A 26,608-nucleotide genomic window follows, 5' to 3' on the forward strand; every position below is an offset into this window, starting at 1 on the left:
ATTGAGTGACGTTGAAAAGAATGTTGAGAATCTCAAACCACAGTTGAAGGAAGTGGAGAAAACAGCTACGAACTCACACAAAGAAATCTTTGACAAACTCTGGCCTGCCATTAAAGAACTTCTGGAAAGCAAAAGTTTGTGGAACCCAAATTGAAAGACTTGGAACCCAAGCTCAAGGAGGTCGACAATACAGCTACGAACTCACACAAAGAGATCTTTGACAAATTATGGCCTGCAATTAAGGAACTCCTTGAAAGCAAAAAGTTTATGGAACCCAAATTGAAAGACTTGGAGCCCAAACTGAAGGATGTTGAAGGCAAGGTTGAGAAAATCCATCCCATGATGAAGGACGTCGAGAAAAAAGATTGATGACCTCAATCCTAAACTCAAGGAATTTGAAATTAAGGTTGACAAAATCAATCCCAAATTGAGTGACGTTGAAAAGAATGTTGAGAATCTCAAACCACAGTTGAAGGAAGTGGAGAAAACAGCTACGAACTCACACAAAGAAATCTTTGACAAACTCTGGCCTGCCATTAAAGAACTTCTGGAAAGCAAAAAGTTTGTGGAACCCAAATTGAAAGACTTGGAACCCAAGCTCAAGGAGGTCGACAATACAGCTACGAACTCACACAAAGAGATCTTTGACAAATTATGGCCTGCAATTAAGGAACTCCTTGAAAGCAAAAAGTTTATGGAACCCAAATTGAAAGACTTGGAGCCCAAACTGAAGGATGTTGAAGGCAAGGTTGAGAAAATCCATCCCATGATGAAGGACGTCGAGAAAAAGATTGATGACCTCAATCCTAAACTCAAGGAATTTGAAATTAAGGTTGACAAAATCAATCCCAAATTGAGTGACGTTGAAAAGAATGTTGAGAATCTCAAACCACAGTTGAAGGAAGTGGAGAAAACAGCTACGAACTCACACAAAGAAATCTTTGATAAATTATGGCCCTTCATTAACGGGATGACAACTAAATACGACAGTGAATTCATTGTGAACATCAAGAACATTGAAAATAAGTATGACAGTGAAATCTTCCAGAAACTTTGGCCACAACTTAAGGAATTAGATGTTGAATTCAAGACTGAAGTCCTTAAGAACTTGGCTCCCAGAATGAAAGATCTGGAACCCAAATTGAAGGATGTCCAAGATAAGGTTGAGAAAATCCATCCCAAGATGAAGGACGTCGAACAAAAGATTGATAATCTAAATCCTAAACTCAAGGAATTTGAGGATAAGGTTGAGAAAATCAATCCTAAATTATTTGACGTTGAAAAGAAGGTTAACAATATCGAACCCAAGCTGAAGGATGTTGAAAATAAGGCTCAAGATTCTCACAACGAAATAGTCAACAAATTATGGCCAACCATCAACAATATAGACATAAAGTACACTCAAGAACTTGTACCCCAAGTCCAATCTGTTGAAAACAAATACAACAGTGAGGTCTTTGAGAAATTATGGCCTTTCATAAATAACATGGACAATAGAGTCAAGAATGAAGTCAATGATAAATTATGGCCCGCTATTAAGGAACTACTTGAAAGTAAAAAGTTTGTTGAACCCAAATTGAAAGACTTGGAGCCCAAACTTAAGAATGTTGAAGACAAGGTTGAGAAAATCCATCCCATGATGAAGGACGTCGAGAAAAAGATTGATGACCTCAATCCTAAACTCAAGGAATTTGAAATTAAGGTTGACAAAATCAATCCCAAATTGAGTGACGTTGAAAAGAATGTTGAGAATCTCAAACCACAGTTGAAGGAAGTGGAGAAAACAGCTACGAACTCACACAAAGAAATCTTTGACAAACTCTGGCCTGCCATTAAAGAACTTCTGGAAAGCAAAAAGTTTGTGGAACCCAAATTGAAAGACTTGGAACCCAAGCTCAAGGAGGTCGACAATACAGCTACGAACTCACACAAAGAGATCTTTGACAAATTATGGCCTGCAATTAAGGAACTCCTTGAAAGCAAAAAGTTTATGGAACCCAAATTGAAAGACTTGGAGCCCAAACTGAAGGATGTTGAAGGCAAGGTTGAGAAAATCCATCCCATGATGAAGGACGTCGAGAAAAGATTGATGACCTCAATCCTAAACTCAAGGAATTTGAAATTAAGGTTGACAAAATCAATCCCAAATTGAGTGACGTTGAAAAGAATGTTGAGAATCTCAAACCACAGTTGAAGGAAGTGGAGAAAACAGCTACGAACTCACACAAAGAAATCTTTGACAAACTCTGGCCTGCCATTAAAGAACTTCTGGAAAGCAAAAAGTTTGTGGAACCCAAATTGAAAGACTTGGAACCCAAGCTCAAGGAGGTCGACAATACAGCTACGAACTCACACAAAGAGATCTTTGACAAATTATGGCCTGCAATTAAGGAACTCCTTGAAAGCAAAAAGTTTATGGAACCCAAATTGAAAGACTTGGAGCCCAAACTGAAGGATGTTGAAGGCAAGGTTGAGAAAATCCATCCCATGATGAAGGACGTCGAGAAAAAGATTGATGACCTCAATCCTAAACTCAAGGAATTTGAAATTAAGGTTGACAAAATCAATCCCAAATTGAGTGACGTTGAAAAGAATGTTGAGAATCTCAAACCACAGTTGAAGGAAGTGGAGAAAACAGCTACGAACTCACACAAAGAAATCTTTGACAAACTCTGGCCTGCCATTAAAGAACTTCTGGAAAGCAAAAAGTTTGTGGAACCCAAATTGAAAGACTTGGAACCCAAGCTCAAGGAGGTCGACAATACAGCTACGAACTCACACAAAGAGATCTTTGACAAATTATGGCCTGCAATTAAGGAACTCCTTGAAAGCAAAAAGTTTATGGAACCCAAATTGAAAGACTTGGAGCCCAAACTGAAGGATGTTGAAGGCAAGGTTGAGAAAATCCATCCCATGATGAAGGACGTCGAGAAAAAGATTGATGACCTCAATCCTAAACTCAAGGAATTTGAAATTAAGGTTGACAAAATCAATCCCAAATTGAGTGACGTTGAAAAGAATGTTGAGAATCTCAAACCACAGTTGAAGGAAGTGGAGAAAACAGCTACGAACTCACACAAAGAAATCTTTGATAAATTATGGCCCTTCATTAACGGGATGACAACTAAATACGACAGTGAATTCATTGTGAACATCAAGAACATTGAAAATAAGTATGACAGTGAAATCTTCCAGAAACTTTGGCCACAACTTAAGGAATTAGATGTTGAATTCAAGACTGAAGTCCTTAAGAACTTGGCTCCCAGAATGAAAGATCTGGAACCCAAATTGAAGGATGTCCAAGATAAGGTTGAGAAAATCCATCCCAAGATGAAGGACGTCGAACAAAAGATTGATAATCTAAATCCTAAACTCAAGGAATTTGAGGATAAGGTTGAGAAAATCAATCCTAAATTATTTGACGTTGAAAAGAAGGTTAACAATATCGAACCCAAGCTGAAGGATGTTGAAAATAAGGCTCAAGATTCTCACAACGAAATAGTCAACAAATTATGGCCAACCATCAACAATATAGACATAAAGTACACTCAAGAACTTGTACCCCAAGTCCAATCTGTTGAAAACAAATACAACAGTGAGGTCTTTGAGAAATTATGGCCTTTCATAAATAACATGGACAATAGAGTCAAGAATGAAGTCAATGATAAATTATGGCCCGCTATTAAGGAACTACTTGAAAGTAAAAAGTTTGTTGAACCCAAATTGAAAGACTTGGAGCCCAAACTTAAGAATGTTGAAGACAAGGTTGAGAAAATCCATCCCATGATGAAGGACGTCGAGAAAAAGATTGATGACCTCAATCCTAAACTCAAGGAATTTGAAATTAAGGTTGACAAAATCAATCCCAAATTGAGTGACGTTGAAAAGAATGTTGAGAATCTCAAACCACAGTTGAAGGAAGTGGAGAAAACAGCTACGAACTCACACAAAGAAATCTTTGACAAACTCTGGCCTGCCATTAAAGAACTTCTGGAAAGCAAAAAGTTTGTGGAACCCAAATTGAAAGACTTGGAACCCAAGCTCAAGGAGGTCGACAATACAGCTACGAACTCACACAAAGAGATCTTTGACAAATTATGGCCTGCAATTAAGGAACTCCTTGAAAGCAAAAAGTTTATGGAACCCAAATTGAAAGACTTGGAGCCCAAACTGAAGGATGTTGAAGGCAAGGTTGAGAAAATCCATCCCATGATGAAGGACGTCGAGAAAAAGATTGATGACCTCAATCCTAAACTCAAGGAATTTGAAATTAAGGTTGACAAAATCAATCCCAAATTGAGTGACGTTGAAAAGAATGTTGAGAATCTCAAACCACAGTTGAAGGAAGTGGAGAAAACAGCTACGAACTCACACAAAGAAATCTTTGACAAACTCTGGCCTGCCATTAAAGAACTTCTGGAAAGCAAAAAGTTTGTGGAACCCAAATTGAAAGACTTGGAACCCAAGCTCAAGGAGGTCGACAATACAGCTACGAACTCACACAAAGAGATCTTTGACAAATTATGGCCTGCAATTAAGGAACTCCTTGAAAGCAAAAAGTTTATGGAACCCAAATTGAAAGACTTGGAGCCCAAACTGAAGGATGTTGAAGGCAAGGTTGAGAAAATCCATCCCATGATGAAGGACGTCGAAAAAAGATTGATGACCTCAATCCTAAACTCAAGGAATTTGAAATTAAGGTTGACAAAATCAATCCCAAATTGAGTGACGTTGAAAAGAATGTTGAGAATCTCAAACCACAGTTGAAGGAAGTGGAGAAAACAGCTACGAACTCACACAAAGAAATCTTTGACAAACTCTGGCCTGCCATTAAAGAACTTCTGGAAAGCAAAAGTTTGTGGAACCCAAATTGAAAGACTTGGAACCCAAGCTCAAGGAGGTCGACAATACAGCTACGAACTCACACAAAGAGATCTTTGACAAATTATGGCCTGCAATTAAGGAACTCCTTGAAAGCAAAAAGTTTATGGAACCCAAATTGAAAGACTTGGAGCCCAAACTGAAGGATGTTGAAGGCAAGGTTGAGAAAATCCATCCCATGATGAAGGACGTCGAGAAAAAGATTGATGACCTCAATCCTAAACTCAAGGAATTTGAAATTAAGGTTGACAAAATCAATCCCAAATTGAGTGACGTTGAAAAGAATGTTGAGAATCTCAAACCACAGTTGAAGGAAGTGGAGAAAACAGCTACGAACTCACACAAAGAAATCTTTGACAAACTCTGGCCTGCCATTAAAGAACTTCTGGAAAGCAAAAAGTTTGTGGAACCCAAATTGAAAGACTTGGAACCCAAGCTCAAGGAGGTCGACAATACAGCTACGAACTCACACAAAGAGATCTTTGACAAATTATGGCCTGCAATTAAGGAACTCCTTGAAAGCAAAAAGTTTATGGAACCCAAATTGAAAGACTTGGAGCCCAAACTGAAGGATGTTGAAGGCAAGGTTGAGAAAATCCATCCCATGATGAAGGACGTCGAGAAAAAGATTGATGACCTCAATCCTAAACTCAAGGAATTTGAAATTAAGGTTGACAAAATCAATCCCAAATTGAGTGACGTTGAAAGAATGTTGAGAATCTCAAACCACAGTTGAAGGAAGTGGAGAAAACAGCTACGAACTCACACAAAGAAATCTTTGACAAACTCTGGCCTGCCATTAAAGAACTTCTGGAAAGCAAAAGTTTGTGGAACCCAAATTGAAAGACTTGGAACCCAAGCTCAAGGAGGTCGACAATACAGCTACGAACTCACACAAAGAGATCTTTGACAAATTATGGCCTGCAATTAAGGAACTCCTTGAAAGCAAAAGTTTATGGAACCCAAATTGAAAGACTTGGAGCCCAAACTGAAGGATGTTGAAGGCAAGGTTGAGAAAATCCATCCCATGATGAAGGACGTCGAAAAAGATTGATGACCTCAATCCTAAACTCAAGGAATTTGAAATTAAGGTTGACAAAATCAATCCCAAATTGAGTGACGTTGAAAAGAATGTTGAGAATCTCAAACCACAGTTGAAGGAAGTGGAGAAAACAGCTACGAACTCACACAAAGAAATCTTTGACAAACTCTGGCCTGCCATTAAAGAACTTCTGGAAAGCAAAAAGTTTGTGGAACCCAAATTGAAAGACTTGGAACCCAAGCTAAAGGAGGTCGACAATACAGCTACGAACTCACACAAAGAGATCTTTGACAAATTATGGCCTGCAATTAAGGAACTCCTTGAAAGCAAAAAGTTTATGGAACCCAAATTGAAAGACTTGGAGCCCAAACTGAAGGATGTTGAAGGCAAGGTTGAGAAAATCCATCCCATGATGAAGGACGTCGAGAAAAAGATTGATGACCTCAATCCTAAACTCAAGGAATTTGAAATTAAGGTTGACAAAATCAATCCCAAATTGAGTGACGTTGAAAAGAATGTTGAGAATCTCAAACCACAGTTGAAGGAAGTGGAGAAAACAGCTACGAACTCACACAAAGAAATCTTTGATAAATTATGGCCCTTCATTAACGGGATGACAACTAAATACGACAATGAATTCATTGTGAACATCAAGAACATTGAAAATAAGTATGACAGTGAAATCTTCCAGAAAAACTTTGGCCACAACTTAAGGAATTAGATGTTGAATTCAAGACTGAAGTCCATAAGAACTTGGCTCCCAGAATGAAAGATCTGGAACCCAAATTGAAGGATGTCCAAGATAAGGTTGAGAAAATTCATCCCAAGATGAAGGACGTCGAACAAAAGATTGATAATCTAAATCCTAAACTCAAGGAATTTGAGGATAAGGTTGAGAAAATCAATCCTAAATTATTTGACGTTGAAAAGAAGGTTAACAATATCGAACCCAAGCTGAAGGATGTTGAAAATAAGGCTCAAGATTCTCACAACGAAATAATCAACAAATTATGGCCAACCATAAACAATATAGACATAAAGTACACTCAAGAACTTGTACCCCAAGTCCAATCTGTTGAAAACAAATACAACAGTGAGGTCTTTGAGAAATTATGGCCTTTCATAAATAACATGGACAATAGAGTCAAGAATGAAGTCAATGATAAATTATGGCCCGCTATTAAGGAACTACTTGAAAGTAAAAAGTTTGTTGAACCCAAATTGAAAGACTTGGAGCCCAAACTTAAGAATGTTGAAGACAAGGTTGAGAAAATCCATCCCATGATGAAGGACGTCGAGAAAAAGATTGATGACCTCAATCCTAAACTCAAGGAATTTGAAATTAAGGTTGACAAAATCAATCCCAAATTGAGTGACGTTGAAAAGAATGTTGAGAATCTCAAACCACAGTTGAAGGAAGTGGAGAAAACAGCTACGAACTCACACAAAGAAATCTTTGACAAACTCTGGCCTGCCATTAAAGAACTTCTGGAAAGCAAAAAGTTTGTGGAACCCAAATTGAAAGACTTGGAACCCAAGCTCAAGGAGGTCGACAATACAGCTACGAACTCACACAAAGAGATCTTTGACAAATTATGGCCTGCAATTAAGGAACTCCTTGAAAGCAAAAAGTTTATGGAACCCAAATTGAAAGACTTGGAGCCCAAACTGAAGGATAAATTGAAGGCAAGGTTGAGAAAATCCATCCCATGATGAAGGACGTCGAGAAAAAGATTGATGACCTCAATCCTAAACTCAAGAATTTGAAATTAAGGTTGACAAAATCAATCCCAAATTGAGTGACGTTGAAAAGAATGTTGAGAATCTCAAACCACAGTTGAAGGAAGTGGAGAAAACAGCTACGAACTCACACAAAGAAATCTTTGACAAACTCTGGCCTGCCATTAAAGAACTTCTGGAAAGCAAAAAGTTTGTGGAACCCAAATTGAAAGACTTGGAACCCAAGCTCAAGAGGTCGACAATACAGCTACGAACTCACACAAAGAGATCTTTGACAAATTATGGCCTGCAATTAAGGAACTCCTTGAAAGCAAAAAGTTTATGGAACCCAAATTGAAAGACTTGGAGCCCAAACTGAAGGATGTTGAAGGCAAGGTTGAGAAAATCCATCCCATGATGAAGGACGTCGAGAAAAGATTGATGACCTCAATCCTAAACTCAAGGAATTTGAAATTAAGGTTGACAAAATCAATCCCAAATTGAGTGACGTTGAAAAGAATGTTGAGAATCTCAAACCACAGTTGAAGGAAGTGGAGAAACAGCTACGAACTCACACAAAGAAATCTTTGACAAACTCTGGCCTGCCATTAAAGAACTTCTGGAAAGCAAAAGTTTGTGGAACCCAAATTGAAAGACTTGGAACCCAAGCTCAAGGAGGTCGACAATACAGCTACGAACTCACAAAGAGATCTTTGACAAATTATGGCCTGCAATTCAAGGAACTCCTTGAAAGAAAAAAGTTTATGGAACCCAAATTGAAAGACTTGGAGCCCAAACTGAAGGATGTTGAAGGCAAGGTTGAGAAAATCCATCCCATGATGAAGGACGTCGAGAAAAAGATTGATGACCTCAATCCTAAACTCAAGAATTTGAAATTAAGGTTGACAAAATCAATCCCAAATTGAGTGACGTTGAAAAGAATGTTGAATCTCAAACCACAGTTGAAGGAAGTGGGAAAACAGCTACGAACTCACACAAAGAAATCTTTGACAAACTCTGGCCTGCCATTAAAGAACTTCTGGAAAGCAAAAAGTTTTGAACCCAAATTGAAAGACTTGGAACCCAAGCTCAAGGAGGTCGACAATACAGCTACGAACTCACACAAAGAAGATCTTTGAACAAATTATGGCCTCAATTAAGGAACTCCTTGAAAGCAAAAAGTTTATGGAACCCAAATTGAAAGACTTCAAGCCCAAACTGAAGGATGTTGAAATAAGGTTGAGAAAATCCATCCCATGATGAAGGACGTCGAGAAAAAGATTGATGACCTCAATCTAAACTCAAGGAATTTGAAATTAAGGTTGACAAAATCAATCCCAAATTGAGTGACGTTGAAAAGAATGTTGAGAATCTCAAACCACAGTTGAAGGAAGTGGAGAAAACAGCTACGAACTCACACAAAGAAATCTTTGATAAATTCTGGCCCTTCATTAACGGGATGACACCTAAATATGACAGTGAATTCATTGTAAACATCAAGAACATTGAAAATAAGTATGACAGTGAAATCTTCCAGAAACTTTGGCCTTTCAACTTAAGGAATTAGATGGATTGAATTCAAGAATGAATCCATAAGAACTTGGCTCCCAGAATGAAAGATCTGGAACCCAAATTGAAGGATGTTCAAGATAAGGTTGAGAAAATTCCATCCCAAGATGAAGACGTCGAACAAAAGATTGATAATCTAAATCCTAAACTCAAGGAATTTGAGGATAAGGTTGAGAAAATCAATCCCAAATTATTTGACGTTGAAAAGAAGGTTAACAATATCGAACCCAAGCTGAAGGATGTTGAAAATAAGGCTCAAGATTCTCACAACGAAATAGTCAACAAATTATGGCCAACATCAACAATATAGACATAAAGTATTACACTCAAGAACTTGTACCCCAAGTCAATCTGTTTACAACAAGTGAGATCTTTGAGAAATTATGGCCTCATTTCAATAAATAACATGGACAAGTATGATGAAGTCAATAAATATCAAGAACATTGAGAGTAAGTACGATACTTGAAAGCTCTTTGAAAAAGTTTGTTGAACCCAAATGGAAAGACTTGAATGAGCCCAAACTTAAGAATCTTGAAGACAAGGTTAAATGAAAATCCATCCCATGATGAAGGACGTCGAACAAAAGATTGATGATCTCAATCCTAAACTCAAGGAATTTGAAATTAAGGTTGACAAAATCAATCCCAAATTGAGTGACGTTGAAAGAATGTTGAGAATCTCAAACCACAGTTGAAGGAAGTGGAGAAAACAGCTACGAACTCACACAAAGAAATCTTTGAAAAATTCTGGCCTGCCATTAAAGAACTTTTGGAAAGCAAAAAGTTTGTGGAACCCAAATTGAAAGACTTGGAACCCAAGCTCAAGGAAGTCGAAGGTCGACAACTTCACAAGATGAGCTTTAACGAACTCACACAATGGAAGAAGATCTTTGACAAATTATGGCCTGAACATTGATTAAGGAACTGAGCTCTTTGAAAAAGCAAAAAGTTTATGGAACCCAAATTGAAAGACTTGAAGCCCAAACTGAAGGATGTTGAACCTAAATTAAATGAGTTGAGAAAAAATCCATCCCATGATGAAGGACGTCGAACAAAAGATTGATGACCTCAATCCTAAACTCAAGAATTTGAAATTAAGGTTGACAAAATCAATCCCAAATTGAAGTGACGTTGAAAAGAATGTTGAGAATCTCAAACCACAGTTGAAGGAAGTGGAGAAAACAGCTACGAACTCACACAAAGAAATCTTTGACAAACTCTGGCCTGCCATTAAAGAACTTCTGGAAAGCAAAAAGTTTGTGGAACCCAAATTGAAAGACTTGGAACCCAAGCTCAAGGAGGTCGACAATTGAACTCAACAAACTCTGAGATCTTTGACAAAGTATGATGGCCTGAACAATTAAGGATACTGAGCTCTTTGAAAAAGCCTTTCATCAAAATGGATAATTTCAAGAATGAGATCCATAAGAACCTGGCTCCCAAATTGAAAGATCTTGAACCTAAATTAAATGATGTTCAAGATAAGGTAGAGAAAATTCATCCCATGATGAAGAACGTAGAACAAAAGATTGATGATCTCAATCCTAAACTCAAAGAATTTGAGGATAAGGTTGAGAAAATCAATCCCAAATTGAGTGATGTTGAAAAGGATGTTGAGAATCTCAAACCACAGTTGAAGGAAGTGGAGAAAACAGCTACGAACTCACACAAAGAAATCTTTGAAAACTCTGGCCTGTTGAAAATAATTAAAGAACTTTTGAAAGCAAAAGTTTGTGGAACCCAAATTGAAAGACTTGGAACCCAAGCTCAAGGAAGTCGAAGATAGAGCTACTACTTCACAAGATGAGATCTTTAATAAACTCTGGCCTCATATCAATATAATGAACACCAAGTATGATGAGCAATTCATTGTAAATATCAAGAACATTGAGAGTAAGTACGATACTGAGCTCTTTGAAAAACTTTGGCCTTTCATCAAGGAGATGGATAATGAATTCAAGAATGAGATCCATAAGAACCTGGCTCCCAAATTGAAGGATCTTGAACCTAAATTAAATGATGTTCAAGATAAGGTAGAAAAATTCACCCCCATGATGAAGAACGTAGAACAGAAGATTGATGATCTCAACCCTAAACTGAAAGAATTTGAGGATAAGGTGGAGAAAATCAATCCCAAGTTGAAGGATGTTGAAATAACTGTCGAAAATCTGAAGCCTCAATTGATGGAAGTCGAGAATACAGCAACGACATCACACAAAGAAATCTTTGAAAAATTATGGCCTGCAATTCAAGAACTTTTAGAAAGCAAAAAGTTTGTGGAACCCAAATTGAAAGACTTGGAACCCAAGCTCAAGGAAGTCGAAGATAGAGCTACTACTTCACAAGATGAGATCTTTAACAAACTCTGGCCTCATATCAATGGAATGAACACCAAGTATGATGAGCAATTCATTTTAAATATCAAGAACATTGAGAGTAAGTACGATACTGAGCTCTTTGAAAAACTTTGGCCTTTCATCAAGGAGATGGATAATGAATTCAAGAATGAGATCCATAAGAACCTGGCTCCCAAATTGAAGGATCTTGAACCTAAATTAAATGATGTTCAAGATAAGGTAGAAAAATTCACCCCCATGATGAAGAACGTAGAACAAAAGATTGATGATCTCAATCCTAAACTTAAAGAATTTGAGGATAAGGTCGAGAAAATCAATCCCAAATTAATTGATGTTGAAAAGAAGGTTGATATTATCGAACCCAAGCTGAAGGATGTTGAAAATAAGGCTCAAGATTCTCACAATGAGATTGTCAACAAATTGTGGCCTACAATCAATAATATTGATATTAAATATACTGAAGAATTCTTATTCCTCAGGTTCAATCTGTTGAAAATAATTACAAGAACTTTTGAATGAGAAATATGGCCTGTGATAAGAGAACTTCTGAAAATGAAAGAGTTTGTGGAACCCAAGCTCAAGGAAGTTGAAGATAGAGCTACTACTTCACAAGATGAGATCTTTAATAAACTCTGGCCTCATATCAATATAATGAACACCAAGTATGATGAGCAATTCATTGTAAATATCAAGAACATTGAGAGTAAGTACGATACTGAGCTCTTTGAAAAACTTTGGCCTTTCATCAAGGAGATGGATAATGAATTCAAGAATGAGATCCATAAGAACCTGGCTCCCAAATTGAAGGATCTTGAACCTAAATTAAATGATGTTCAAGATAAGGTAGAAAAATTCACCCCCATGATGAAGAACGTAGAACAGAAGATTGATGATCTCAACCCTAAACTGAAAGAATTTGAGGATAAGGTGGAGAAAATCAATCCCAAGTTGAAGGATGTTGAAATAACTGTCGAAAATCTGAAGCCTCAATTGATGGAAGTCGAGAATACAGCAACGACATCACACAAAGAAATCTTTGAAAAATTATGGCCTGCAATTCAAGAACTTTTAGAAAGCAAAAAGTTTGTGGAACCCAAATTGAAAGACTTGGAACCCAAGCTCAAGGAAGTCGAAGATAGAGCTACTACTTCACAAGATGAGATCTTTAACAAACTCTGGCCTCATATCAATGGAATGAACACCAAGTATGATGAGCAATTCATTTTAAATATCAAGAACATTGAGAGTAAGTACGATACTGAGCTCTTTGAAAAACTTTGGCCTTTCATCAAGGAGATGGATAATGAATTCAAGAATGAGATCCATAAGAACCTGGCTCCCAAATTGAAGGATCTTGAACCTAAATTAAATGATGTTCAAGATAAGGTAGAAAAATTCACCCCCATGATGAAGAACGTAGAACAGAAGATTGATGATCTCAACCCTAAACTGAAAGAATTTGAGGATAAGGTGGAGAAAATCAATCCCAAGTTGAAGGATGTTGAAATAACTGTCGAAAATCTGAAGCCTCAATTGATGGAAGTCGAGAATACAGCAACGACATCACACAAAGAAATCTTTGAAAAATTATGGCCTGCAATTCAAGAACTTTTAGAAAGCAAAAAGTTTGTGGAACCCAAATTGAAAGACTTGGAACCCAAGCTCAAGGAAGTCGAAGATAGAGCTACTACTTCACAAGATGAGATCTTTAACAAACTCTGGCCTCATATCAATGGAATGAACACCAAGTATGATGAGCAATTCATTTTAAATATCAAGAACATTGAGAGTAAGTACGATACTGAGCTCTTTGAAAAACTTTGGCCTTTCATCAAGGAGATGGATAATGAATTCAAGAATGAGATCCATAAGAACCTGGCTCCCAAATTGAAGGATCTTGAACCTAAATTAAATGATGTTCAAGATAAGGTAGAAAAATTCACCCCCATGATGAAGAACGTAGAACAAAAGATTGATGATCTCAATCCTAAACTTAAAGAATTTGAGGATAAGGTGGAGAAAATCAATCCCAAGTTGAAGGATGTTGAAATAACTGTCGAAAATCTGAAGCCTCAATTGATGGAAGTCGAGAATACAGCAACGACATCACACAAAGAAATCTTTGAAAAATTATGGCCTGCAATTCAAGAACTTTTAGAAAGCAAAAAGTTTGTGGAACCCAAATTGAAAGACTTGGAACCCAAGCTCAAGGAAGTCGAAGATAGAGCTACTACTTCACAAGATGAGATCTTTAACAAACTCTGGCCTCATATCAATGGAATGAACACCAAGTATGATGAGCAATTCATTTTAAATATCAAGAACATTGAGAGTAAGTACGATACTGAGCTCTTTGAAAAACTTTGGCCTTTCATCAAGGAGATGGATAATGAATTCAAGAATGAGATCCATAAGAACCTGGCTCCCAAATTGAAGGATCTTGAACCTAAATTAAATGATGTTCAAGATAAGGTAGAAAAATTCACCCCCATGATGAAGAACGTAGAACAAAAGATTGATGATCTCAATCCTAAACTTAAAGAATTTGAGGATAAGGTCGAGAAAATCAATCCCAAATTAATTGATGTTGAAAAGAAGGTTGATATTATCGAACCCAAGCTGAAGGATGTTGAAAATAAGGCTCAAGATTCTCACAATGAGATTGTCAACAAATTGTGGCCTACAATCAATAATATTGATATTAAATATACTGAAGAAATTATTCCTCAGGTTCAATCTGTTGAAAATAATTACAAGAACGAATTGAATGAGAATATATGGCCTGTGATAAGAGAACTTCTGAAAATGAAAGAGTTTGTGGAACCCAAGCTCAAGGAAGTTGAAGATAGAGCTACTACTTCACAAGATGAGATCTTTAATAAACTCTGGCCTCATATCAATATAATGAACACCAAGTATGATGAGCAATTCATTGTAAATATCAAGAACATTGAGAGTAAGTACGATACTGAGCTCTTTGAAAAACTTTGGCCTTTCATCAAGGAGATGGATAATGAATTCAAGAATGAGATCCATAAGAACCTGGCTCCCAAATTGAAGGATCTTGAACCTAAATTAAATGATGTTCAAGATAAGGTAGAAAAATTCACCCCCATGATGAAGAACGTAGAACAGAAGATTGATGATCTCAACCCTAAACTGAAAGAATTTGAGGATAAGGTGGAGAAAATCAATCCCAAGTTGAAGGATGTTGAAATAACTGTCGAAAATCTGAAGCCTCAATTGATGGAAGTCGAGAATACAGCAACGACATCACACAAAGAAATCTTTGAAAAATTATGGCCTGCAATTCAAGAACTTTTAGAAAGCAAAAAGTTTGTGGAACCCAAATTGAAAGACTTGGAACCCAAGCTCAAGGAAGTCGAAGATAGAGCTACTACTTCACAAGATGAGATCTTTAACAAACTCTGGCCTCATATCAATGGAATGAACACCAAGTATGATGAGCAATTCATTTTAAATATCAAGAACATTGAGAGTAAGTACGATACTGAGCTCTTTGAAAAACTTTGGCCTTTCATCAAGGAGATGGATAATGAATTCAAGAATGAGATCCATAAGAACCTGGCTCCCAAATTGAAAGATCTTGAACCTAAATTAAATGATGTTCAAGATAAGGTAGAAAAATTCACCCCCATGATGAAGAACGTAGAACAAAAGATTGATGATCTCAATCCTAAACTTAAAGAATTTGAGGATAAGGTGGAGAAAATCAATCCCAAGTTGAAGGATGTTGAAATAACTGTCGAAAATCTGAAGCCTCAATTGATGGAAGTCGAGAATACAGCAACGACATCACACAAAGAAATCTTTGAAAAATTATGGCCTGCAATTCAAGAACTTTTAGAAAGAATGAAAAAGTTTGTGGAACCCAAATTGAAAGACTTGGAACCCAAGCTCAAGGAAGTCGAAGATAGAGCTACTACTTCACAAGATGAGATCTTTAACAAACTCTGGCCTCATATCAATGGAATGAACACCAAGTATGATGAGCAATTCATTTTAAATATCAAGAACATTGAGAGTAAGTACGATACTGAGCTCTTTGAAAAACTTTGGCCTTTCATCAAGGAGATGGATAATGAATTCAAGAATGAGATCCATAAGAACCTGGCTCCCAAATTGAAGGATCTTGAACCTAAATTAAATGATGTTCAAGATAAGGTAGAAAAATTCACCCCCATGATGAAGAACGTAGAACAAAGATTGATGATCTCAATCCTAAACTGAAAGAATTTGAGGATAAGGTGGAGAAAATCAATCCCAAATTAATTGATGTTGAAATAACTGTTGAAAATCTGAAGCCTCAAGCTTGATGGAAGTCGAGAATTCTCACAACGACATCACACAAAAAATCTTTGAAAAATTAAATGGAAATTATTCCTCTGTTCAATCTGTTGAAAATAATTACAAGAACTTTTGAATGAGAAAAGTTTGATAAGAGAACCCAAAATGAAAGACTTGGAACCCAAGCTCAAGGAAGTTGAAGATAGAGCTACTACTTCACAAGATGAGATCTTTAACAAACTCTGGCCTCATATCAATGGAATGAACACCAAGTATGATGAGCAATTCATTTTAAATATCAAGAACATTGAGAGTAAGTACGATACTGAGCTCTTTGAAAAACTTTGGCCTTTCATCAAGGAGATGGATAATGAATTCAAGAATGAGATCCATAAGAACCTGGCTCCCAAATTGAAGGATCTTGAACCTAAATTAAATGATGTTCAAGATAAGGTAGAAAAATTCACCCCCATGATGAAGAACGTAGAACAGAAGATTGATGATCTCAACCCTAAACTGAAAGAATTTGAGGATAAGGTGGAGAAAATCAATCCCAAGTTGAAGGATGTTGAAATAACTGTCGAAAATCTGAAGCCTCAATTGATGGAAGTCAGAATACAGCAACGACATCACACAAAGAAATCTTTGAAAAATTATGGCCTGCAATTCAAGAACTTTTAGAAAGCAAAAAGTTTGTGGAACCCAAATTGAAAGACTTGGAACCCAAGCTCAAGGAAGTCGAAGATAGAGCTACTACTTCACAAGATGAGATCTTTAACAAACTCTGGCCTCATATCAATGGAATGAACACCAAGTATGATGAGCAATTCATTTTAAATATCAAGAACATTGAGAGTAAGTACGATACTGAGCTCTTTGAAAAACTTTGGCCTTTCATCAAGGAGATGGATAATGAATTCAAGAATGAGATCCATAAGAACCTGGCTCCCAAATTGAAGGATCTTGAACCTAAATTAAATGATGTTCAAGATAAGGTAGAAAAATTCACCCCCATGATGAAGAACGTAGAACAAAAGATTGATGATCTCAATCCTAAACTTAAAGAATTTGAGGATAAGGTCGAGAAAATCAATCCCAAATTAATTGATGTTGAAAAGAAGGTTGATATTATCGAACCCAAGCTGAAGGATGTTGAAAATAAGGCTCAAGATTCTCACAATGAGATTGTCAACAAATTGTGGCCTACAATCAATAATATTGATATTAAATATACTGAAGAAATTATTCCTCAGGTTCAATCTGTTGAAAATAATTACAAGAACGAATTGAATGAGAATATATGGCCTGTGATAAGAGAACTTCTGAAAATGAAAGAGTTTGTGGAACCCAAGCTCAAGGAAGTTGAAGATAGAGCTACTACTTCACAAGATGAGATCTTTAATAAACTCTGGCCTCATATCAATATAATGAACACCAAGTATGATGAGCAATTCATTGTAAATATCAAGAACATTGAGAGTAAGTACGATACTGAGCTCTTTGAAAAACTTTGGCCTTTCATCAAGGAGATGGATAATGAATTCAAGAATGAGATCCATAAGAACCTGGCTCCCAAATTGAAGGATCTTGAACCTAAATTAAATGATGTTCAAGATAAGGTAGAAAAATTCACCCCCATGATGAAGAACGTAGAACAGAAGATTGATGATCTCAACCCTAAACTGAAAGAATTTGAGGATAAGGTGGAGAAAATCAATCCCAAGTTGAAGGATGTTGAAATAACTGTCGAAAATCTGAAGCCTCAATTGATGGAAGTCGAGAATACAGCAACGACATCACACAAAGAAATCTTTGAAAAATTATGGCCTGCAATTCAAGAACTTTTAGAAAGCAAAAAGTTTGTGGAACCCAAATTGAAAGACTTGGAACCCAAGCTCAAGGAAGTCGAAGATAGAGCTACTACTTCACAAGATGAGATCTTTAACAAGCTCTGGCCTCATATCAATGGAATGAACACCAAGTATGATGAGCAATTCATTTTAAATATCAAGAACATTGAGAGTAAGTACGATACTGAGCTCTTTGAAAAACTTTGGCCTTTCATCAAGGAAATGGAAAGTGATATCAAAAATGAGATCCATAAGAATTTATTTCCAAAACTTGTGGATGTTGAGTCTAAGACTGTCAACTTTTATTCTGAAATCCATGACAAGATTGTACCTTCTATCAATGATATTCAATTGAAGTACAATGAAGAGTTGATTCCTCGTATTCAATCGTTTGAAAATAAATATGTTTTAGAAGTTGACGAGAAGTTGTGGCCTCATGTTAATAAAATGCATGATAAAATATATGAAGATATGGATAGTAAGTTTTCTCCACTTGTACATGAATTAAGGGAAATTGAACCCATTGTTCGTGAACTTGAATCTCAAATTTTAATATCAAGGGAGAAAGTTAATTCAATTTCTCCAAAGATTGATGAAATCCAAGAAATTATTTCTAATTCTCAAAATGAAATTAATTCTAAGATATGGCCAGAAATTAATAGTTTGCAATCTTCATTAAATATCCTTGATCCTGATGTTACTCAAATAAAGGAGAAGTTAGTCGACACTCAAAATATTGTCAATAACGAAATTTGGCCGCATATTGATAAACTTAGTTTAACTCAAACTGAACAATTTAACATTTCTGTGCAGAATATTGAAAGTAAGTATGATATTGAAATTCACGAAAAACTTTGGCCATTTATTAAAGATATGGATAAGGATTTGAAACTTGAACTTCAAGAAAATGTATGGCCTGCCATTGATGATCTCCGATTGGTTAAACCATTTATATCTGAATCAACATCACAATTTAATTTGATTAATGAAGAAATAGAAGTTTTGAAGAAAATAACAGATAATTCTACTAATGAAATCTCCAATAAGATTTGGCCCAAAATCACACAAATAAGCGTTGAGCAAAATGAGCAAGTCTCTGTAAACATCCAAAATATTGAGAACAAGTTTAACATTGAAATCAATGACAAATTATGGCCTTATGTTCAAGAAATGAATACTTTCTTGAAAGACGAAGTAGAAGGTAAATTGATACCACATGTTCAAGAATTGGATGATTTGAGACCTCAGCTCAATGATGTTAGGGAGACAGTTAATGATGTCAATGCTAAGGCAGAAAAATCTCTTGATGAAATTTTCAACTCTCTTTGGCCTCATGTCAAGAGTTTGAATATCAAATTATCTGATGATATCATTCAAAATATTAAGAATCTTGAAATTAAGTTTGACACCGAAATTTTTAAAAAAATGTGGCCATTTATTAATGATATGGATCGAGATATTAAAAAGGAGATACATGAAGGTATGTGGCCCAGTATGAAGGAATTACAAGAATATATTCCAGTCATAAAAGAAATGGAAACTAAATTAACATCAGTTACATCTCAGCTTGAAACTGTGGAATTAAAATCTGAAAAATCTCATTATGAAATTGTTGAATATTTGCGTCCTAACGTTGAAACTGTAACCATGAGAATCGATTCTGAAGTAATACCTAAAGTAAAGGATGTGGAAACTATATTATCACTTGAAATATTTGAAAAGGTTTGGCCATTTATCAGAGAACTTGACGATAGAGTTACAAAGGATTTGTATGAAAAGTTGTGGCCTCAGGTAAACGAAATTGTACCAAAGATCAAGGATGTTCATGCCCGTGTTGCATTTGCAGATCCAGGGGATCTCAAAAACAAAATTGAAAGTATCAATATTAGTATTGATGATAGATTCCAAGAAATATATCCCAAGATCAAGGACATGACTGATAAGATATCATTTCTTGAGCCCGTTGCTTATGGTACTGCTGAAAAGCTTGATATCTTTGTACCAAAACTTGATACTTTAGAATTGAGAATTGATGAAAGAACGTCCAAAACTGTTCAAGAAGTTAATTTGGTGGTAAATGAAAGATTTGGCCTACTTGAACCAGGCTTAGCCAAATTTGATCAACGTCTCACAATATTAGAGCCACGCGTATCCGAAACGATAGAAAAACTCTCAATAATGGAACCTAGAAGTTCAGAACTAGGAGAAAAATTGACTTTCCTAGAAAAACAAAACTTAGTTCTTCGTCTTTTAGAGATTGAAACTAAGATGTCAGCCATGGAACCTAAATCTGATGACTTAGAATATAGATTAGCAGATATTGAACCTCAACTCCTCGATTTATCTAAACTTGTAAAGGAAAATGTTGAGCCACTTTCTTCAGAACTTGAAAAACATATTCAGAATAATGTGGACCCTACTCTTAAACGACTTGAATCAGAGTTTAATGAAATGATTTTAAGCCATACCTCATTTAAACAGCAGAATGATATAATTGAATCCCAAATTATACCGAAGATAAGAGATGAAATCAACGTAGAAATATCTAACATCAATATTGAAATTAAAGAGAGAATTCTTCCAAAGATATTTTCTCTAGAAGAGCAACATATTATGCAAATAGAAAAAGTGCATTATGTTGAGGCTTTACAAGATAGAGTAAATCTATTAGACGATCAAAAACAGCGAAGTGAAGCTCTTATCAAAGAATCTTTAGAGGACGCTGTTAAGAAGAACAGAGATTCATTTGAGTCATTGAAACAATCATTAATTATAAAAATGGAAGAATTAGATAACAATGATAAGGACCATTGGGACAAATTGAAAGCTCTCGAAATTGATACCATAGAATGCAAGGAACAGCTGATCAAGTCAAGTGTCGATTATATGAATATTTCAAAGATTCTATTTGATGATGTTCGGCCTGAACTTGATGTCACATCCACTAAATGTTCAGAGTTATTTCAGGAACTCTATAAATTAACTGAACGAGTCTCAGAGAGCTCTGTATCAGTAAAGGACGTTCAAACTTCATCACGTGTTATACAAGAAGACTTAAATGAAAGATATAGAGAGATAGAAAAGAGGTTATATAATGAATTGTCCCTCAACTCAGAAAAGCTTCTGACTGTTAGGAACGATGTTCTCGATTTCTGTGATAAAGAATTGTTTGTAGTGAAGGGAGAAATCAATGAAAAGATCATCATGATAGATTCTTTGTGCAAGTCCAACGAGTCTCATGTAGAAAACTTGAGAGGTCTGAATACCAAACTTTTGGATCAAATGAAGGAACAACTTCAACGAGAAATAATAAAACAAGAGACTCTCATCTCAGAAATTAAAACTGAGGCATCTGTTCGCCTTGATACGATTATTCAGGAATTGAAAGATAGCTCTGATAAAATTGTGCAACTTGATCAAGGACTTCAACAATCCGATGTCAAAATCCATTTAATGGAACAAGAAGGAAGAGAAAGCGAAAGGAACGTCAGAGGAATTCGTAAGTCATTTTATATTTTATTTAAAACTAATATTATATAGCTAACAATCCTAATAAAAAAAGATAGAGATTACAATTATTACTTTGTTTTTGTTCTAATATTTAAAATTGTATATACTTAATAAATTGCTTTATTTTTAAGCTTCTTTATAAATACCTAATAAAAGTAATATGAAACATATTACATCTTGTATATCTCTTGTGTTTTCAAGAGGTTGCGTGATTTCAAACATTGTTAATCTTTCGCTGCTTTTACTATATTTTAATTTAACCTATTATGTATTTATAACCTGAAACATAACCATGCCTAAATATTTTATCAATTAACCTCATCACATCTTACTAGTATTGTAGTGGTTTCAATCTTCGATAATTAATCTATAATTATATTCATCGAAGTTTGAACCAATTGCACACACAAGGAAGTAAAGAAGTTATCTATAGTTTGATAGTGTTTTTTGTTGGTCATTTTATTTTTTATTTTTTTGTATTTAAAAACATTTATTTGTTATGTTGTCTTTGGGCTGTTTTTTTTATTTTAATTTTTTTTACATTAAAATTTGCTTGGTGTTTGAGTAGATTTGCTTGCTGGGAGGGAAATGATTTCCTAAGTTACTTAGATAGTTTTTAGTTACTATGAGTATAATTTGTAACTTGGGAATGTCTTTTGATCACAACTAAATAATGAAGGAAATCTACTCCAACATTAGGACAGTAAAAGCTTGAGGTGACTGTGCTTTTTCTTAATTTTCATTCATTAATTTATTTATTTGCACTTGGACGATGATACCACATGCATATCACTTATATTTGTAAATGATTTTATTGCATGATAGATTTTTTTATGATTTTTTAAATCATCTCCAGTATGAAGAGAAGAGAAAAAGTATAGAACCACCTTCCAGTTAATGTTGTAAAATACATACATCATTCAAAGCTTTTGCTTACACAATTAATTAGAAATACATACATACATTCATAATATGTAGATGCTTGCCCAGGACTGTACATATTTCATAACAATGGTTGATATCACACATTCAAAAAAATATTTTTTTTACTGTATTGTGAAAGATATCATATCGTTGGTATTTAACAATGGGTTAATTGGAACTTGAAGTTGACTTAAAGTAAGAAAAAGAAACAAATACGTAAGACCCCAGCAAAAAGCAACAAAAAAATCATTTTTTATTCAGTTTTCTTTCGTTTATTGATGTTATTGAACAACATGTTTAATAGGTAACATTGGTGGCCTGAGAAATTGGATTCGTAGAGCGTGTTGTCTGTGTCCTGGCTCAAGGCATTTTTGTCATTCAAATAATTCAACAACTTCAAGTTCCAATACCCACCAGCAAACCATTTCCCTATCATCATCAGTCGAATCATTCTCACATTATTATAGGAACTGATTTCGAAGACTGCAAGAACAACGTATGGAATGTCATGACTCAAATTAGTGCTGCTTTAAGTAAGTGATGCACGAAAAAGTTGTACACCTAACCCATTGACCACAATCATGTATATTTTCTAATAAATTCTAGGAGGAAATACACTTGTACTTAAATCTGAAGGACTAGCTCTAGAGCATCAACCTGACGCTTTTGGTGTTTACAGACTAATCGATACTTTTAACAATAGACCTGCATATAAGCAAGACGAGGGCGAAAACTTTATTTATTATAACGGAGGATCTAAATCTTGGATGGTTGGAACACGTATTGGACATAATTATGGATGGGCTCGAGTTCCAAACAATACTAGTCATTGGGCCCCTTTCAATGGATGGGAATATTTCACTTCCGATAGGAAGATCTATGAATCAAATGATAGAACACTCCGTCTTGAAGCACTTACAGGTACATTTATATATTTGAAATTCTTCATTTTGTTTGTAGTGCTACAATATTTAGTTATTGTAATCGTAATCGTAGTTTTAATCAATAGTTATGTTACTCACGCTTTTTTTTTTTTTTTTTTTGCTTTTACTTATTTTTTGCGCTCAACCATCTGTTGAGCATATTTGCATACCTACATACATACTCCAACTACTATCTTCCTGTAAGTGTACATACATTTGTGCATTAATATTAGGGTGACCATATTTTATGTTCCTAGAAATGAAATGCCTTGCTTAGAGGAGAGAGGGGATAATATTTTGAAATCAATAAATTTGAGAATAAAGTACTAACGATTCTTGTTTTTATTTTTTTTATGAAATATATTTTGGATTCTTATGTTTCCTTAAATTAAATTAATTTAATTGGCACGCCGACGGACTGGTTGTAAAAAAAAATTATGGTTGGTCACCTTAAATTATATATGTAATTAGATCCCGGATCTTTATATTTATGACATAATAATTGTACATATGTATGTATGTCTACATATTGACACATCAATTAAATCACACATTATCTATTGGCCTTATTATTGGAATTTTCCGTCACTCCATAGGAACCGAGACTCGGGTTTTTGGTCGATGGGGTTCAATACCGTGGTGGGCCATTTGCGCTTTACTTTTATTCCCCTTATTGTTCTTCCTTCTTTTTGGCGATCGGAGCAATTCGGGTCTTTTTTCGTCATCTTGCAAAGATCCTTGGACAACGTCGTCAATCAATCCTATATAATAACCATTAATCACTTAGTATTAATTACAGAGGATGATCAAATCTTCTTCTCCTGTTCCCATGTTTTTCAACCCCAAGTTCTCATGTTCCCCAAATTCATAAATGCTTATGACATTCACTTATCACGAAATCGCACAGGGTAATTATTTTTTTTGTTTTTGTTTTTTTGATTCTTTTATTCTTCTTTTTTTTACCTTGTCTTCTTCTTCTATTCCTTTTTTCTATTTCTCACATTCATTTGAATAGTTTTTTTTTTTTTTTTTTGAAATGTTCAATATTCGAGTAATCTTTTATTGTCTTCAGTCAATGAAATTTATTATTTCATTTCTTCGTTAACTACCACACTTCTAGTCCTATTTCTTTTCTTCTCTGTACATATCTACAGCATACATATACCAATATTTCCCTGTCTCTTAAAATATGTGCTTATTATCATTTAGTTACTTCAACCTCTTTACTTTACTTTAATTGACATTCTGAAGATTCTGCATGATGTTCAGAAGTTCATTTTGCGTATACGCACTATATACCAAGGGCATCGGAATCAATTCGTAAACCAATGGCCTCTGGGCTCCCGATTCCTGTGTCCCTACTATTAAGAAATACTCTATACATGTACTACGTATCCTTTTTTAAATGTACAAAGCCTATTTTTTAGAGTAAGATAAATATGAAATGAAAGAGAGGGAATAGAATAAAAACAACCGTGTAATGCATGTATTATGGAATTAAAATATTTAATGGGGTCGATCTATTTATTTTATGGCATCAAAATAATAATTCTTTAATAAAAAAGTTATTTTAATTCCTTTCATTTTATAAATATTTTACTCAAGTAAAAAAAGAAAATCGTCCTTGTTTAAAAAAAAGGAAGGAAAAAAAATGAGTACTTGATCCATGTATATGTTAAGTATTCCTTTCTGTAATATACAAATCGTTGGCCCAGAGCGAAAGAGCAACAACTAATTACTTTTTATCAATAATTAGATTTGTTGTTTGTTACAAACATATTAATTACATATACTTCAGGGGTGTCTGCAGAATTATATTATGTGTTAGGTAGGGAGGGGGGTAGTGCTTAGTTTTTGGATTTTTTTTCCAAAAAAATATAGAAATTAGAATTATGAAAATTTTTTGAAAAAAATTATCAAAAAATAAATTTTATATATTACATTTTTATTTTATTACAATATTATTCACAAAAATTAAATTTTTTGCAAAAAATTTCAAACATCCACAGCTATTCACAAAAAATTAAATTTTTGAAAAATAAATTGGAATTTTAAATATTTGGAACATAAATTGAATTATTAAATTTCAAAAATTAATTTTTCTAGTAAAAAACAAGAATTCCTTACTATTGCTCTGGGTCCACTTTTATGAAATTACATATTTCCATTTTTACCTATAATCACTTTGTATTTATACTTTTATATTTCTTTCTTCCATTATTTTAGATGCTGAAGAGGCTGATAGTTCCATCCAGATTATTCGTGAAAAAGAGTTAACCAAGAACGAGTCCATAGAAAAGAATTGAGTTAAAAATTAATCAATTTAAATTGGAGGATTTTTTTTTCATTTTCTTTCTATATATTGTATCCAATCGCGATGTTTCTTACATTCAAAATTTTATGATTTCTCTTAAATTTCATTATTGTATAGCGTTTATATTTGCATATATATACTTACAGAAGATTATTTCTATATAAAATGCATATCAAAACCTCCTTATGATCTGTTTTGAAAAAAAAAAAAAAAAAAAAAAAAAAAAAAAATTATAAAAATACTAAAAATACTGCCCCTACAAATAAATATTATTATATTTACGCATTTCATTGTATTGCCCCTCCAAAATGCTTGTGCTGGTTAATAATTATATTATATAAATTGCTTTTATGTTGTAAACCAAATTTTATTGTTAATTTAACACGCAAAATATAAAAAATAAAAAATAAAATCAGTTTTGTATTATTGTGAGAGAGCTCTGAGAGTGTTTCGAAAAGGTTGGTTATTGTGATTCGATTTGGAAGGGTGATTTTTAATAAGCAACCTTTTGATGTTGCTACAATGATGACATAAGAAGATAGGGAGGAGTTTCGGGTATTTTTTAAGAAATTCAGTAGCCATGGTAATTACAAGTGTTGATTCCCTGAAATTATCGATTTGGTAATTCCTGGGAATTTTGAAATACTTCTTTCCTCCATTCCCAGTAAATTTATCAATTTATCTGTAGTATTGTAGTCATCCTAAATATTTGACAAAGAAAAGGATGATGATTTGGGTATTGTCATTAATAAAACATAAGTTGTCATATTGCAATCGAGTTGGTGAGAATACTTTTTTCAATTTAAACCAGTATCGTAATTAAGAATCAATGGAAACTGTAGTTGTTCAAGAACAAACCTCAACTTCAAAAGGCCAAACTTATCCAGTAAAACTTAAGTAAATTTTTTAAATAATAAAACTGTTAGTAAAGTAAATGAGAATTCATTTTGGACTAATAGAGAGGTGAAAAAAGTCTTTGTATTACCAAAATGAGGACTTGAATGAAGCGGAAGTCCTTATAAATTTAAATGAGACACTATTAACTATTCCACCAAATTCTGTCGTACAAGAAAACAGTTTTTTAAGTCTAGGAATTTTTTCTACTAAGCTTCGTATTCGATAAGGAAATAATATTCTTTATGCTTTACTGTTATTAAGTACAAATCTCAATTTAAAGGATCTAAAAACTTAAATATAAAACTTCTTTGTGT

The 26,608-nt window shown here is 34.5% G+C and overlaps 2 protein-coding genes across 5 annotated transcripts; both read left to right on the top strand.

The window, feature by feature from the left end:
• The first annotated feature begins 6,133 nt into the window (after positions 1-6,133).
• On the top strand, positions 6,134-9,486 carry LOC121120088 (uncharacterized). Its single transcript, XM_071889692.1, has 2 exons — positions 6,134-8,370; positions 9,088-9,486. The coding sequence occupies exon 1, from the start codon at positions 6,689-6,691 to the stop codon at positions 7,634-7,636; it is 948 nt and encodes a 315-aa protein (XP_071745793.1). The 5' UTR covers positions 6,134-6,688; the 3' UTR covers positions 7,637-8,370; positions 9,088-9,486.
• Positions 9,487-16,679: 7,193 nt separating this feature from the next.
• Positions 16,680-25,645, top strand: LOC121120719 (uncharacterized). Of its 4 annotated transcripts, none has more exons than XR_011780986.1 (5): positions 16,680-21,225; positions 22,465-22,693; positions 22,767-23,081; positions 23,680-23,991; positions 25,310-25,645. XR_011780986.1 is itself a non-coding variant. In XM_040715575.2 (4 exons), the coding sequence occupies exons 1-4, from the start codon at positions 16,680-16,682 to the stop codon at positions 25,387-25,389; spliced, it is 5,007 nt and encodes a 1,668-aa protein (XP_040571509.2). In that variant the 3' UTR covers positions 25,390-25,645. The 4 variants fall into 4 exon arrangements, 1 of the variants encoding a protein (XP_040571509.2); XR_005865167.2 differs by having other exon boundaries at positions 22,628-22,693; XR_011780985.1 differs by lacking the exon at positions 23,680-23,991.
• The last annotated feature ends 963 nt before the right edge of the window (positions 25,646-26,608 follow it).

The sequence above is a fragment of the Lepeophtheirus salmonis genome, chromosome 6 (assembly GCF_016086655.4).
Source record: "Lepeophtheirus salmonis chromosome 6, UVic_Lsal_1.4, whole genome shotgun sequence".
In the NCBI taxonomy this organism is placed as follows: Eukaryota; Metazoa; Arthropoda; class Copepoda; order Siphonostomatoida; family Caligidae; genus Lepeophtheirus; species Lepeophtheirus salmonis.

Excerpts from the sequence above, each read along its gene's own strand:
- LOC121120088 (XM_071889692.1), top strand. The coding sequence starts at position 6,689 with ATGAAAGATCTGGAACCCAAATTGAAGGATGTCCAAGATAAGGTTGAG.
- LOC121120719 (XM_040715575.2), top strand. The coding sequence starts at position 16,680 with ATGAACACCAAGTATGATGAGCAATTCATTTTAAATATCAAGAACATT. Across the intron at positions 21,226-22,627 it reads AAGGAACGTCAGAGGAATTC|GAACTGATTTCGAAGACTGC; the intron begins GTAAGTCATTTT and ends ACATTATTATAG. Across the intron at positions 22,694-22,766 it reads TCAAATTAGTGCTGCTTTAA|GAGGAAATACACTTGTACTT; the intron begins GTAAGTGATGCA and ends AATAAATTCTAG.